Below are 15,002 nucleotides of genomic sequence, written 5' to 3' on the forward strand. Positions count from 1 at the left end.
TCGCGTACTCCATCCGGCGTGCCCATGTCTGATCTCTCGGAATACCTCGAGCCTTCCTGGAGTCTGATGGGATGATGAACACAGGACTTGGGGACGCTCAGTACCACGCCAGTGCCTTGCTTCTGACACCCCAAGCGGTGTCTCTCACGCGCTCACATTCACTCCCCGGGATTGGCACGAGGCGTGTGTGTTGGGCGTGGGAGAAAAAAGAGAGAGAGAGGGAAAGAGAGACATGGAGAGAAAGCGTGTGTGTGTGTGCCTGTCTGTCTGCACTGCACGACTGGTCATCTTTCGCCCTTCGGCCGGCTCACTCACCTGCAAGTCATGCACGCAAAGTACACTGTGGTGCCCGGCAATATTGGCTTGTACCTTGTCTCTGATGTTGCCTCCTCTCTTCACCTATCTCTCCCTCTCTGTCTCTCCCTCCCCCCCGTCATCTGCTCTTCACACTGCTGGTGCTTATGCTGGTGCTGGTGCTGGTCGTACTCCTGCTGTCGCCGCCGATGCAGCAACTCCTCATCGGTCGGGCTTAACAAGACCTAGGCCCAGACCGGTCAACAACCGCCCCCCCCCCCCCCCCCCCCCCCCCCCCCCCCCCCCCCCCCCCCCCCCCCCCCTCTTTCGTCTATCTTCTCCTCGAGCTGCTTTTCACACATGTTGCCTCCTTCTGAATGCTGCCTCTCTTTGGCACCTCCTGCTAACTTACCACAGCCGTTGCGCCGCAAATCACTCGCTTGTCCTTTTTGTCTGCTTGTCTGGGCCGGCTCGCGCCTGAGGCGGATCGCACACCCCCCACAACAACCGTAGCTTCCTGGACACAACAACGGCACAGCCTCGAGATCATTTTGCGAGATCTCGTCCTCATTTCCACCATTTGTTTCTTGGGTGGGAGTCATGGTCTAACGAGTGTCACCGTGCAAACAGGAGTTCGAACCGTCCGCAGGGTATGACTACCTCGACATACAAGCTTCAAGCAATGACATGCGGTAAGTAGAAAACACGATTGATCTTGACGTCCGACCGAGGCTCGGTGTACTATCGTTACTGGTGTTTTCCGCCCCCCCCCTGCCAGAGCCGCAGTGTGTAGTCCTACTCGACTCTGGCTCTGTTCCAGAGCGTTCGGACACCTACAGCCCTGGACAGGACCCCCGAGCCCCTACCGCCTAGCAATTGCATTTTGACAAGCTTCGTGAAGAGACGGACCCTTTCGACTCGGCGCGCTCTTTTCTGCTCGGGCTTGGCCCAGCCTATCGGGTTGGTATGCTTCGAACACGGAAAGGACGTAAGTCGAAGCGAGAGGTCTGATCTTTGCAGCGGCAGCAAAAAGGATGGACAGGCGTGGGTAGCTGCCGTTTGGCAGCCACCGTCCAACTAGGAATCCGCAGGCGTTCCCGCCCATTGCCGCCACACGGCTGTGTGTCCTCGCATTTTCTGATCCTGTATCCGCTGGCCGTTGTGCAACACGCTGCTGGCAGTAGGACGAACCGGTAGCACTGACACTGTGTCTTGCATGCGGACGCGGTACAGCAGTTGTTGTGCCAGGCTTCCAACCCTCTGCTTTTTGCATGGCTTTCAAACTCGGAGGGGGTTACTATGGCTGACGGGAATATCAGATACGAACACAACACTAATGCTTCTCTGTCGACGATCGAAGGCCCTTCGCAACAGCCGACGCTCTTAAACCTGTTCAATCCACCTATAGCCAGCGCGACTCCGTACTCCGCCGACGGCGGCTTCTACCACCCAGCCGCCTCTCACGTCTTCCCCACTCTGGACGTCAGGCCTCGCCTGGGCTCAAAGTAGGTTGCACGCCATTTCCCCCTCCCTCCCCCTTTTCGATACTGCCAAGTAGAAAACACGATACTGTCCTGTCCCGTCAAAGATGGACCATGGCCAGACTCACAGACTTACCTGACAGTAGTACCTCTTCGACGGGCATGGCACATGCCCACCGCTCCACAGCATTACCGCATCCTGGCACACACATCACCACTCGAGACCAGTACTCTCCGGCGACGCCATCTTACAGGAGGGCGTCGGAGCACCAGCCCAGGTCTCCATCGTATCCAACTGCTCTACGACGCCATCCGATATCTCCAACTTCTAGCCCCATCACCGGTTTCACCGCACCCGCTGCCCTGAGAATGGATCCCGGCCATTACCCTTCGTCCTCCTCCAGGACACAGACGAGCGTGCCTCCGCTGAGCCCCATCACGAACCTCGGCATCCTTCAATACACGGACGGCATGCAAGTCAAGCTTGACATCCACGGCAACATCGACAAGGGCTTCTTCCAGTCCGATGGCGATTGGACGTGCTACAGGAGGAACTACTTCTCCTGCATTTGCTCCTTTGGACTGACCCCACACTATCCCGGCCAGGCTCTGCAATTCACGCAGCAAGGCTCAACGCAGCCATACTCGGTCTTGGGCTTTGCCATGTCCATCTCGGCAGTCGTCGCGGAGAACGATTCCCACACGATCGAACTGGTCCAGCACACGCCCAAGAGGGACAAGGGCCCGGTCGAGAAGCCTGGGAAGGTGCGCCTTCACCCGAAGCATCCTCAGATGTCACATCCAATGGGTCTCTACCATGGCGACAGTGTGCTTGGAGGGCCGTCAAGGATTGGGTTCCCAGACGGCGGGGGCTACGGCGGTCAGCAGAGCGGCGACTCTTACCAGACGGAGCACACGTTTGAGCGTATCCAATTCAAACAGGCGACAGCGAACAACGGAAAGAGACGGGCCGCACAGCAGTACTACCACCTGCTGATTGAGCTCTGGGCGGACGTCGGGTCACAGGGCCCGAACAACTTCATACGGATCGCGTACCGGAAGTCAGCCAAGATGATTGTGCGCGGCCGTTCCCCGGGGCACTACCAGAGCGAGAGGCGTGCCAGCACCAGTAGCGGGCCAGGGGGGTCTGGAGGCAGCTTCACGGGGTACCCGAACAGCTCCATCATCGGGTCCGACTTTGGGCCCGCGGGTGCCATGGTGGGAGGAGGCTACGCGGCCGGGTTCGATACCCGCGGAAGCGCTCATTATGGGTCAACTCGTCACCACCCCGAGCTGGAGCACATGCTACCTCCCGAAGACGCCAAAGCCATCGACACGACAAAGGAATACCAGTATTACCCCGGCACGATGTATGACGGGGCGGACTCGAGAGGAGTGGAAATGTTCGCCCACCACCGGCATGGGCAAGACAACATGGTGCCGCATGTCGGTTCAAACTACGATCCACTCCACAATAGAGTCAAGCGCGACCCCGAGATACTGCCAAGCATCTTTCAGCCTGGAGCGCTCATGTCGACTCAAAGATGTGGTCCTTTCGAGGGCAAGTCTACGTCTAGTGGATACTATCCAACCATGGTACCACAGTCCGGAGCCAACGTCTCGAATATGACGTGAGAAAGGGCGAAACCCCTCAGTTGGTCCTGGGGGCCGCCGCAACGCATTATAAGCCGGGCGAGCAAGATACCACGGCGGCACGCACCACATGTGGTAAGGGGGTGAGGAGAACACGCCATTAACGAGCGGTCATTCTTCTTTTTGGATAGTCTTTTTTCCGATTATGTTTCCCGAAGAAACATTGGAGCTTCAGCATACAGCTTTACGGCGAGATTTTTTGGCGTATGGAAACAAGGACACGCAAGCATCAGTACCGCACCTTGGATCGATACCCGAACAAGACTGAATGCATGTGGGGAAGAAGGGGATTTACAATAAAAAACCCGGGCGAAAAGAAAAACAGGGGTCAATGGCGAACCGGTGCGTGGACAAAAAGGGAAGAGATAATTTATGGCTTTGAACTGGGAGTGACGGGAACAGAAGGGAAATTGGCCCGGTATGCCCGACGTCAACACATCATGGGAGGGGAAAAGTTTGGATGAACACAGAGACACACGTCGGCCCGGGGCCAACTCGGAATACGGTGAATGACAGGCATTGTTAGGGATACCCGCCAAGCATTTCCTTGGCCTTTGGGTTCTTTCTTCTTCTATTTGTTTTTTCTTTTCTGTTCCATTTCCTCGGTTCATTTTCATCTTTTTGTTGGAAACCCCTACTCTTCGCTTCGATGGGCCATACGGTGTTTTGTTGTAATAACGTGAGGATACGGAACATTCGCTTCAACAAAGATAGCCCCCCTTTTTTTTTCTATTTTACCATTGATCGTATTACTTGTGGAAGATACCAGGGACTCGGGAAGTGTAGTGGAGAGATCATGAGTTGCGGGATGGGAGATCGGTCAGTTGATGGGCCCAGGAGGGGAGGGGGGCGATTCGGCAGCGGAGGAAGATACACGACAACATGACGACGGACCGGCTGCGCCCTGCCACGTTGAAGGGCCACGTACTGGGGAAGCAGCGGCAGGCGCCGATGCTAGGTACCTGGGTTGTTTATTATTTTATTTTATGTTATGGTGTCTTTGCTGTTGGGATCACAGCAGTTCTACTTCTTAAAAGTTGCCCAAACTACTAGGCCTTCCGAGCAACCCCTGTGTCCTCTGGGGGCGTAAAATTTTTTGACATGCCAATAATCCCACAAGCAATGCACTCCCTCCCCCCCCCCTCTTTCTTGCTCGTCGTCAACGTCCACCCAAGCATCTCGGTTCTGACCCGCATGACCACTCTTGTTTGTTTGCTTGTTTGTCCTTCTTCGACGGCACGGGTCCCACTGGGCGAAACGCGACGCCTTGGGGGGGAAGAAACAGAAAGAGACTTGGAGGGGAGCCGGCGACGGGTATGGCTGAAATGCCACGACGGGGAGCCGAAGAAGCAAAACGAGGCAGAGTGCGCGCGCTGGGTGGGGGGCGGGCTTCGTCCAGGCCCCTCTGTCCAGATCTTTTGCAATGCAAGCCCGAAAAAGAAAGAAGGAGGGAGGCAAACTTGTTGCAAGTCCCCTTGTACAGAGTGCGGCTTGTCCGATCCCTTCTCCTCCTCGTTCCATACCGGCCACCCCTGTAAACACATCTTGGCCTGGAGATCCCTACCTCGCCCATCGGGTGGATGATGGCCTGGGATTGGATGGGAACAAACGAGAGCTGGAGAGGCTTCACACCGGTTCGGGCTCTACCGGCAGTGGGTTAAGGGCGGCCCTCGATGAGTTCCATGGGAACGTACGCAGTAGTGTGTGGGTGGTTGGGGCTGGTGGGCGGCAGGGCTTGGTATTCTCTCTTTTCTCTTGTTTATCGGTGGGGGAGGGAGGGGGGCTCTCCCTCTGTATCTGTCACAAGGACATGCATGGGGGGACACAAAACAAAGGCACGCACATAGGTATGCCACCACAAGGCGGGTAGGGGACGCGGGGATGAGGTGATAAGGGGATGGCGAAAGGGGCTCCGATGATTAGCGAGCAGCGGTTACAAGGCGATTCCCGTTGGCATGGCACTGTACGAACCTTGTGGGGACACAACATGAACAACGGGAGGGAGGGACGAAGGAGGAGAGAGAGGAGGGGGCTTAGGGCGGCTTCCGTTCTTCAGACGTGGGTTTTGCGCGGTGCTGCGCAGGATTCTGATTAAAAATAATCAAAAAGAGAAGAAAAGAAGGAAAAAAAAAAGGGGGGGGGGGCTTCGAGTGTTGTAAAGGGGCGGGGGGCAAGTTGCCGTCGTGCCTCACGAGTGATTGTATCTTTGGAGGGTTGCATCCGGCTGATGGACAGTGCGAGCTGTAGAGTGTGCAGCTGCCCGTGGGAAGGGAGAAGAGGGAAGAGGGAGGGCGAGCTGATGACACCAACGAAGAGGAAAAAGCAAAGAGAGGGAGGGGGTGGAAGGTGGCTGCCTGTCGGGTAGCTATCGGGTGGTGGAAGGGGGCGCCTCCTGGTTGGAGTCGCACGGCGTCGACGGTCCTGTCCTGGCGGCGTACCATGTGACGAGGTTCCGTGTGGTGGTTTGGGGGTCCTGGTGGAAACTGGTTGGTTCTCGACTCGTAGAGACTGCATGACGGTTCCCGATTGCTTGGTTCGCCGAATTGCCTAGGCCATGTCATGTTTCAAGAGCCTTGTATTGTGTTATGTTATGTTGTGTGCGTGTTTGTGGCCCATGGGAACCGCATGATGTGATTCGAGGTAGACCACGAAGCCCTCGACGGGACGGGCTGGCCTCCTCCCTTTGCTTTCCCAGGCTTGCATTGTGGCCATGTCATTTTGCTGGATTCCAAGCTCCCTCCTAGCGCCGCGGTTGCGATGCAGGTGAGGGAGCGCTGTGTCATTGACAGGTCGATTAGCGCGGTGCGGGAGGCCGAGTTTGCTGCCAGACGCAGTCGCGTTGCATAAGCGGTTCCGGACACCAAGTGTGAAGGAATTTGAAAAAATAAAAACGCATGTCTTGGATCTCAGCTCCTTTTTTCTTGTTGTTATTTTCTGTCTCCCCTGCTCACTTTCCGCGTGTCTTGTCGAGGTGTCCCTTGGAGGGGGGGACTTCGTCAAGATCGCGTCACTGCTTACTGGGCGTCATGCAAGTGCCGGGTAGTCATGTAGGTTGAATTAAGCTGGCTCCACCTTTCGCCTGATGTCCAATTAAGGTTTTTGAGTGACAGTCCGTGAAGAGGAGGGAAAATGGCTCAGACTTGTGTTTTAGGCTCGAGCCTAACGGGATAACGGAGGGTTGTCGTTCTTTCATTGGTGAGGAGAAGGGGGGAGAGTCTGGGAGACGCGACTGGGCAGGAATAAGAAATGTACAGAGAGGCGGAGCGGCGTTAGGCCGGACCCAGGCCTAGGCTTTTGGCCGTGGGCTTGTCCCTGTTGGCTTAGCTTGAGAGGGCAAGGAGAAAACGCTCCGGACTTGGCCACACCGCGGAGATGCAGTTCAATACCGCAATGGTGGATAGAGGAATATAGACGACCGGTTCTTGGGGGCGTCTGAACCTATTCGAGATTGAGGATTGACACCGGAAAGGGTGAGAGATGGAATGCATCACACGGGATCCTCCACCACCTACGTCTAACCAGATCGGCGTGCTTGTCAGGTCGGGCGCTAGGACCTGGCAGCTCTACCCTTGTCTTGTGTAATCGTGATGAGATCGGCCTCGGGGGGCATTAGTGAATCGGGGCTCGGCTATGTCGAGCGCATCACACCGTCCCTGCGGCAAGGGTAATGTTGGGCTGGTCGGTGGGTTTCTGCTGGCAGCGGCGAGCAATCGGCAGACGATGCGAGTGCATGGTTCAGAGAGGAAGTGGATGTCGAGCGGGTGCGCTGCGGGCGACGCTGAACGGTGAACGATGGGCGGACGGAAATGTGTCGGCGATGTGGATGGGGGAACGGCCGAGAGGTAGGCGCAGAAGGTGCACAGTGCGTGCCGTTGGCTACGACACTTGACCGAGGCAGGGTGGGCCCACACGGCACGGGAAGTGACGGCCGATGTGGGACTATCACACGGACTGGTGATCGTCCGATCGATGCAATGCAATACCTAGCGCCTTTCTGCCCTGGGCAGAATTCCTCTCAAACTTTGACTTCATCCACCGCTTTTGCCCGTCGTCTTCCTCGGACCGGCAGGTTTTGAGCGTTTTCCCGTCGATAACACCCGCGCAATGATTGCAGGTATCATTCCTCCGAAGCCCTCTAGGCGTCATCCATTCCGGAACCCTGGTCTGGCGTCGACATTCCTCGCTTCACCAAGTCTCACCTGAACCACATGCCAAAGTAGATTTAGGGGCGGAACTGCCCACCCTTGTCTTGGAACCCTTCACCGAACGGCACTCCGGTCTTACACCGCGTCGCTCACCGATGGCGGTCCAGGAAAACCCACGAGGTGCGACAGTCAGCTGATACCCGAGCCATGTTTCAAGGGCCCATCTCTCGTCAGCATTATCCCCCTGGCCCAAATTCAAGAGCCGTGCTGATGTAACACAAAGAAGGCTCTATCACTCAGCCTTACCGGCCGCTCGTCATCCTCCCGTCTCACTCTCCCGCCCTCCCCTCTCGGCGCATCGGCATTCACTGCCTACCGGAGATTACGAAGTTGATCTGACTGTCCACTCTGCAGTCTCACCATATGTGTAAATCATCCCCCGAGAACCTATCATCATCTCGTCACCCGCTGACAGGCACGGCACCGCGTTGCAAGGTAGCGCCCCACGTTTCGTTCTTCATCGTTTCATCAGCGATAAGAACACGCACACCTCGAACCGCTAGCTCCTCACTTGACAACGAGGACCCCCCGGCTTTGTGACTCGCAACCACCGTGGCCCTCGCCAAAGGGCCTAGCCAACTCCCCCTGGCCGTCCGCCGCATCGCACTAGACACTTGTCAGGCTACTGCGCGATGCTGCCTCCTTGATTCCACTATCGTCGACTTCGGCTCGTATCAAGGGCTGACCGTGCTAGCCGCGTGTCACTCCCCCGCGCCACTCTTCAAGCGAGCCCCGCAGGATGACTAGCGGCTTGGATTTCGGTGATCAGTTCACTAATCTGCAGGAAAGCAGGGGCCAGATCCTTGCTTAGCGCAAGTGTAAGAGGTTTCTGAGGGAACGGCGGCGCTCTTCACGGCCGGCTAGTTCCTCAGCTTCTCCAGGCTGCGTCCGGGGCAACATTTCTACAATGAAGCGGGATAAGGGGTGTCACCTCAGTCGTTCCTCTCACTTGTCGCCGTCTGCAGATGCCATCTCGTCCCCAAGTGCCGGCCTTGCCATCTGCCAACTCGATGTTCGACTGCTTCCTGAAGCTCGCCGAACAAGATATGGGCCACGTCATGGTCAGCTCCGTCAGAGCTTGTTCCCTACTACAGGGGTCAGATGATACGATAAACAGGCAATGGTCAGCTTTTGAGAGGTCATCGGGCAGGTTGGGGCCGATGGTATATATCTTCATTGGCCCGGCGGTTCAAAGCAGCGGGCATTTGCGACGTGCGTTACGAGAAACTCTGCATACTTGTCCCATCTCACTGAACCAACAGCTCCCCTCCACCAATCTTTGATATAGAACAGCTCGAGAGGATGTGCTTAGTTGGGGGGGTTACCCACTCAGCAACATAACGCTCTTGTGGCTGGAACGATGATGACGAGGGCCAGCGCCATGCAGCACCTTGTAACCGATGTTCCGACCAAGCTATCGGTGGTTGAAGTCAAATGCTGCATGGGTCGGGAACCTGTTAGGCACTCTGATGCTGACAGCCTTTGACCTTGCCCTGGAACAAGACCACTCTCTCCATCCAGAGAGGGGGTGGCTGTTCACGTGAAGTGAATATAGCCATATGGGTTTGTATAGCAGCACGTGCTATTGGCTACAGAAGCATCTATACTTCATCAAGAGCAAGTAGATTGTTGTATCTTGGTTGTTTGATTTAATGCCACTGCCCGGAATACCTGAATCCAGAGCACGTTGTGGGAACACAAACCTGGTTGAACTCTTCGTACAATAACACCGTATCATGCCAGTGGCAGCCCGTTCCAGGACTTAGGATTCATGCAGTAGTTGACGGAGCACTGCAATTGTTCTAGGGGCGCGTATAAGCCCGAAATTTGAAGCCACCAACCTCATTCTTGTGTCGACAGTTTGATTTTAGCCCTCTGTTTATCTCAGTGGCCGTTGGAATTCATTGAGGCGTTGGGCCATAATGGAAAGCTCCAATGATCTTTTAAGGTTAAGACCTAGAAACCGTGTCGATCCGTTTCCAAGAATTCCATTCACTAAACTTTCATATAAGCCGCTGTGACAGAAGCCTAAGTGTAATTTCATATTCTCAAACCTCTCCTTTCAGGATCTGCCGAAATATTGCAGATAATAACCTTGAGATCGGCCCAAATGACTACCCTGATGCCTCTTGGCTTCTTATCCCATCGTGCATGAATGAACAAGCTTTCTGTCCAAGATACTCCAGAGAACCGTTGACGTATTGTGGCTTGCGTATTCATGCGCACTTTAAGCTTGTCCCACTTGACAAACGATAGAAGAAACCTACCGACCACGGTAGGATCATATCAACCATCGATTGAGGTTTGCGATGACCTCAGGCCATATGGTTCTCGGCTCAAATAACCCAAGAGACCGTCTTTCTCCTAGTATAACTAGAGCTGTCGCCAAGATTTTGACCACGTCTCTTCATCAAATCGCATCCAAAGGAACATCAAGTCACTTGCCAAAAACGAACAAAACACTTCGTCTCCCCATCCGCTCATCTTTCTGTTCACGAAAACACCCTAAAACCATCTCAACGAACGGCAGAAACGAAGAGCACAAGACCCAAGCAACATGCGCTGCTTCGCAATCTTCATACTATTCCCCGCCCTCCTCCTCACATTCGTGCAGGTCGTCCAGAGCGGCCCCTTGGGCGTGGCCATCATCAACACCATGCCAACTGTTCTCATCGATCACGGCCGCGACAAGATTGCTCAGAAACTGACAGAGATGATTGAAAGAGAGCGCAGAAAGAAGGCGGAAAGGGAGCAAGGCAAATGAGGGGCGAGACACGAGCTCAAGGAGGGACAAGCCAGGGGTATCGCTATCACTATCGCCGTGTCGTGATGAGGCTGCTTGTTTTTATAGATTGTTTCTGACTGTTGGCCGTTATCCATTATTGTCAAAACCGGGACTCTAACAAATGAGAAGTCAAAGCAAATATGTTCGTGTTGCCTTTGATCGATTGTAAAAACGACCATTGAAGCATAGAGTAACGCGACTTTCCAGGGTGTGAAGTGCTATCTCATAGAGAAAATTTGTAGCCCGGCGAGTTGAAAAAAACGAATGGGTAATATGCAAAGCGTAAATCTAAAGTATTCCAAAACCAGAATTTGATCAAAAGGTCTCTTCACAACTGTGACTATATCGCTCCTTTGTGAGTTGGCTAAGCCTAGTACAAAGTCCCATTTCTACATCATCGATCCACGAAGCAATGACCGCCACAGCCTCTGTCCATCCCGGTCCAATCGTCAGGGAGAAGTTACTATTCCGATGGTAAAAGTAGAAAATAGCTGCAGTCTACCTCTGTTACTTCGGTTTCTTGAAGTGTGACTAATGTTCATGACTTCAAGCTCGAGATAGGAGAGTTGGTCTGGCTAAAGAGGAGGTTCCTAGGACGAATTTATCCATACTCAGTCCTCAGATATATTTCAACCATTTGTGGAAATGGTTAAACGTGATATTGTGACAATTATGAACGGCATAGTGTGAGTAACCTCAAGGTTCACATAATGAAGTAATAGTACAAGAAATCGAGCTTAGGATTCGAAACATGGCAAAGTAGCGTTCGCAGTTACCCCCGGCATTCCACTATAACTGCCAAAGTAACCTTTTGAAATGGCGGAGGGGCAGTGGACAATATTTTGTAGATTCACCGATCGGTTTCCATTAATAGACAGGACGAATCAGTGAGAGAAGGAAGCCTGCGGTTGTTTCTATGCTCAAATTCAGGTGTTCCCGAATATCCTTGGGGTTATCTGAATCCTACCCCCGTCTTCCTTAACCATAGTATTTTTGTAAGTTACACCTCTTGAGATAAGAATAGATAAAAGATAGAGGGTAGGCGGTTGTCACTCGTTGCAGTGTGGTGGTTCGTGTAATTTGGCAGATGTGATCAATCGATATTAGATGGATGGAACAGAGCCACCCAACAGAGTTCAATAGCATGACGTGGGAAACGACTTAGCTTGCGAGGAGATTCCGATGTGGACGATGAGTACAGAGTTGGTATGGCGGCCCCCAACTTCGAAAACAAGCCAATGACGCTCTGTTTGCATTATATCGAACCTACACCCGAAACTCTATCAAGCTCGTTGAGTACAGGAGGGCTCCAGCCATCGTTTCGTTAGCATCAAGGTCCTAGATATGAGCACCACGTCAGAAAGGTTCATAGTGGGTTGAGCAGTGCCTGATTGAGACGAATGCTGTTCACCTTCTTTGGCCTGTTGCAAGATAGAGCCTCGCAGCACCATCTACAAACGTCCCGAAAGAACCTCCACTACACGCGATCACCCCTCTACTCCTAGTAAATCTCTATCCAAACCTCATTTCGGGCCCAGTTACATTCACCTCCAAGACCTTGGGCGTCTTCCGTCGCAACCTGGCTCCAGCAAACAAACGCGTCAAACAACGACTTTGACGATACATCCACAACCACGTATACAAGATGCAACACCGCACCGTGACGGCGGTGCTCCTATTCCTTCTCATTGCATACACTCATGCCGGCCCTCTCATAAATATTGCCAATATGTGGAGGAATATCGGCCGCGTCGAAACCTTTGAACAGGGCGGTAGAGAAATTGTGGAGTGGGAAGAGGCTTGGCTTGGGCCAATGGGCAAGCTTGAGGGAATAGGAGATACGGCCTGATGAGCACGGTTGAGCTGGTTAACAGAGGGTGTCATCAGGAAGTACGGAGAGATTCATGGGGGGAGAGGCAGCTTGAGATGAGACTGTGAGGACAATGGCGATTGCAGCCGAGGTTGTGTCTCGGAGAAGTTTTGGGCAAAACCTCAATGATAGCTGGAGTAAGGAATGCCGCAAAGCGACATGCCTCAGGGACGGTACGTCTCGAGCGACGCATTTGCCCTCCAAAATCTCAATGTTCATCGTATACTCAACTCCATGGTGCCGGGCGGTCTAAGGAAATCGAACAAAAAAGCCAGAAGTATCTGTTAGATTTATTGTTGCCGTCTCTTGTACGGAAATTCTATCCCCAAGACCATTCGCTAATGCATATATGTATTGTTATAAGTCTCTCCTTTTCGTCCGCTGCCCCAAATCTACTCAATGTCTGTAGATGGCATCCGCCATCTTGACGATCTGGCACATCTCAACGGCGTCGTGAACTCTCACGATATCAGCTCCGCCCTGCACGGCCGAGACAACGGTGGCTGCCGTGCCCCAGATGCGCTCCTGAGGCTTCGACACGCCGGTGATCTTGCCCACGAAGCTCTTCCTGCTGGAACCGATCAGCCAGGGGAACCCCTCCAAACCCGGCCAGGAGCGGAGCTCGTCCAAGTGACGCAGGATCTCAAGATTTTGAGCCCCCGTCTTGGCGAAGCCCAGCCCAGGGTCGAGAATGATGCGCCAGCGACGCACACCCGCCGCCTCTGCCTCCGCGACGCGGTCGAGCAGCTCTCGCGCAATGGTGGGGATCAGGCCGTCCGGATAGTCCGTCAGGGAGTTCATAGTCGCGGGCGTGCCGCGCATGTGCATGAGGCAGACGGTGCGGTTGCTGCGGGCCATGGTGCGGAACATGTCGGGGTCAAGCTGGCCGGCCGAGACGTCGTTGATGATGTCTGCGCCAGCGGCAACGGCAGCCTCGGCAACAGAGGCGCGGTAGGTGTCGATGCTGATGGCAAGGTTGGCGAGCTCCGGGAGACCGCGGACCAGCTTGATGACCGGGAGGACGCGGGCGAGCTCCTCGTCGGTGGGGACCTCGGGGCGGCCGGGAGCGGTGGAGCAGCCGCCGATGTCGACGATGGTAGCGCCGGCTGCGGCGAAGGATTTCAGGGTCGCGACGAGGTTTTGGGGGTTGTGGACGCCGCCGTCCGAGAAGGAGTCTGGTGTGGCGTTCACAATGGCCATGACGTGGGTTTGGCGGTTGGAGGAAAGAGAGGCCAAGGGAGATTGAGACGACGAAATAGGAGTTAGCGGTGAGAGCGGCGCAGCTGATGGGGGAAGCTCGTTGAGGTAATCCAAGGTGAGTTTCCAGGGGTTGGAGGCGTAGAGAGGCTTCTCCGGGATGAGTCTGATGCGTCTCAGCGGGTGATCGTAAGAAAAGGGTGAGGGACGTACTCAGCCAAGGGTCGGAGCACAAACTCCCTCTCAGGGATGCCAATGTGAGGGACAGTTAGGCGAGGATGCTCAACCTTCTCGTCATCATAGAGAAGGATGTCGAGATCAATGTTGCGAGGACCCTTGTTAATGACCTTCTGACGACCCATTGTACGCTCAATGTCTTGGAGCTCATCGAGGAGAGCCAAGGGTTCGAGCTCGGTCTCAACCTGCATCGCCCGATCAGTCCAACTCTATCGCAGGAGCTCGCATAACTTGTACAGAAAAATCACAAACGGACATGAGAGGGCAAATTAAGGCTCTCGTGAAGTAAAGGGATCACTAACCTCGCAAACTCCATTGACGAATCTATCCTGCTCTAGAACATACATGGGCTCCGTCTCCCACAGGCTGCTGGTGCGTTTCACCTTGATGCCGCGACGGTCCATTTCAGCGCAGGCCTGCTCGATCCAGGCAACTCGGTCGCCGAGGTTGCTGCCGAGGGCGATGTATGCGGTCCTCGGACCCTTGGGGCGGGCGGCGCCGCCGTCACGGGAGCCGCCGCATCCACCGCCGCCGCTGCAGGCGCACCCACACGCCGACCGGGTCTGGGCGGCGGCGGTCATGATCGGCGACGGGGTCCGGCGGGTTGTGGTGGTAGGGCGGGAAGGGGAGAAGCGGGCGAGCGCCGGGGCACTAGTGCTGCAGCGGTGCGTGAGCAAGGAGGTTGTGCAGGAAGCTGATGCTGCTGTCATGGCCTGGAACCGGACAAGTCGCGGCGTTAAGGCGTGGCGGCGCGCATTGTTGCTCCGTGCTAGGGCACAAGCTCGTGAAGAGAAGGAGGGACGGTGGCGTAGGGGGATCGGAGGTTTCATCATGAGAAAGTCGACGGTGGCTACGCGCGCCCACACCCCAATATGAGTTTGTGGTTGAGGGTCACTGAGGGATAGAGAATCTTTTTTTCATTTTACAGCCAATGAGGTTTGGGCGCTGCGGTCCTTTGCGGTCCAGTCGTGAAGGCTTAGGTAATTGGGGTAAGGAGGGAGCAGGGAAAGGCGCGTAAAGTGTGTGGGTTCTGCGCGCGTGGATATGGGACTGGTCGATTATTGATTGACACGAGGACCTGGAATGGATCTTGTCCACGGCCCGTTTCGTCAGTGTCCAAGCCGCTGCGTCGCTGGCCAGATGTTGTGGTTGCAATGAGCTTGAAGTTCGTTAGATCATAACATGATTCGAACAAAACTTTACGAGGTTATATACAACCGCTGTGGAACGGATACTACAGGTTGTTGACTCGGGGCCCAAGCATTGATTGACCCGCTGTC

At 54.7% G+C, this 15,002-nt stretch overlaps 3 protein-coding genes across 3 annotated transcripts; 2 read left to right on the forward strand and 1 right to left on the reverse strand.

Annotated features, from left to right (window-relative positions):
• Positions 1-1,593: 1,593 nt before the first annotated feature.
• Positions 1,594-3,410, forward strand: ColSpa_05822 (meiosis-specific transcription factor NDT80; the record flags this gene model as incomplete). The annotated part of the gene is made up of 2 exons (XM_049272034.1): positions 1,594-1,799; positions 1,922-3,410. 2 exons carry the CDS (start codon positions 1,594-1,596, stop codon positions 3,408-3,410), a joined length of 1,695 nt encoding a protein of 564 aa, XP_049127991.1.
• Positions 3,411-10,190: 6,780 nt separating this feature from the next.
• ColSpa_05823 (uncharacterized protein) lies at positions 10,191-10,397 on the forward strand (the record flags this gene model as incomplete). Its single annotated transcript, XM_049272035.1, has 1 exon — positions 10,191-10,397. The coding sequence occupies one exon, from the start codon at positions 10,191-10,193 to the stop codon at positions 10,395-10,397; it is 207 nt and encodes a 68-aa protein (XP_049127992.1).
• Positions 10,398-12,684: 2,287 nt separating this feature from the next.
• ColSpa_05824 (folic acid synthesis protein fol1) lies at positions 12,685-14,303 on the reverse strand (the record flags this gene model as incomplete). Its single annotated transcript, XM_049272036.1, has 3 exons — positions 12,685-13,651; positions 13,699-13,931; positions 14,025-14,303. 3 exons carry the CDS (start codon positions 14,301-14,303, stop codon positions 12,685-12,687), a joined length of 1,479 nt encoding a protein of 492 aa, XP_049127993.1.
• Between the last annotated feature and the right edge of the window lie 699 nt (positions 14,304-15,002).

This window comes from Colletotrichum spaethianum (genome assembly GCF_022836535.1).
Source record: "Colletotrichum spaethianum MAFF 239500 DNA, contig13, whole genome shotgun sequence".
In the NCBI taxonomy this organism is placed as follows: domain Eukaryota; kingdom Fungi; phylum Ascomycota; class Sordariomycetes; order Glomerellales; family Glomerellaceae; genus Colletotrichum; species Colletotrichum spaethianum.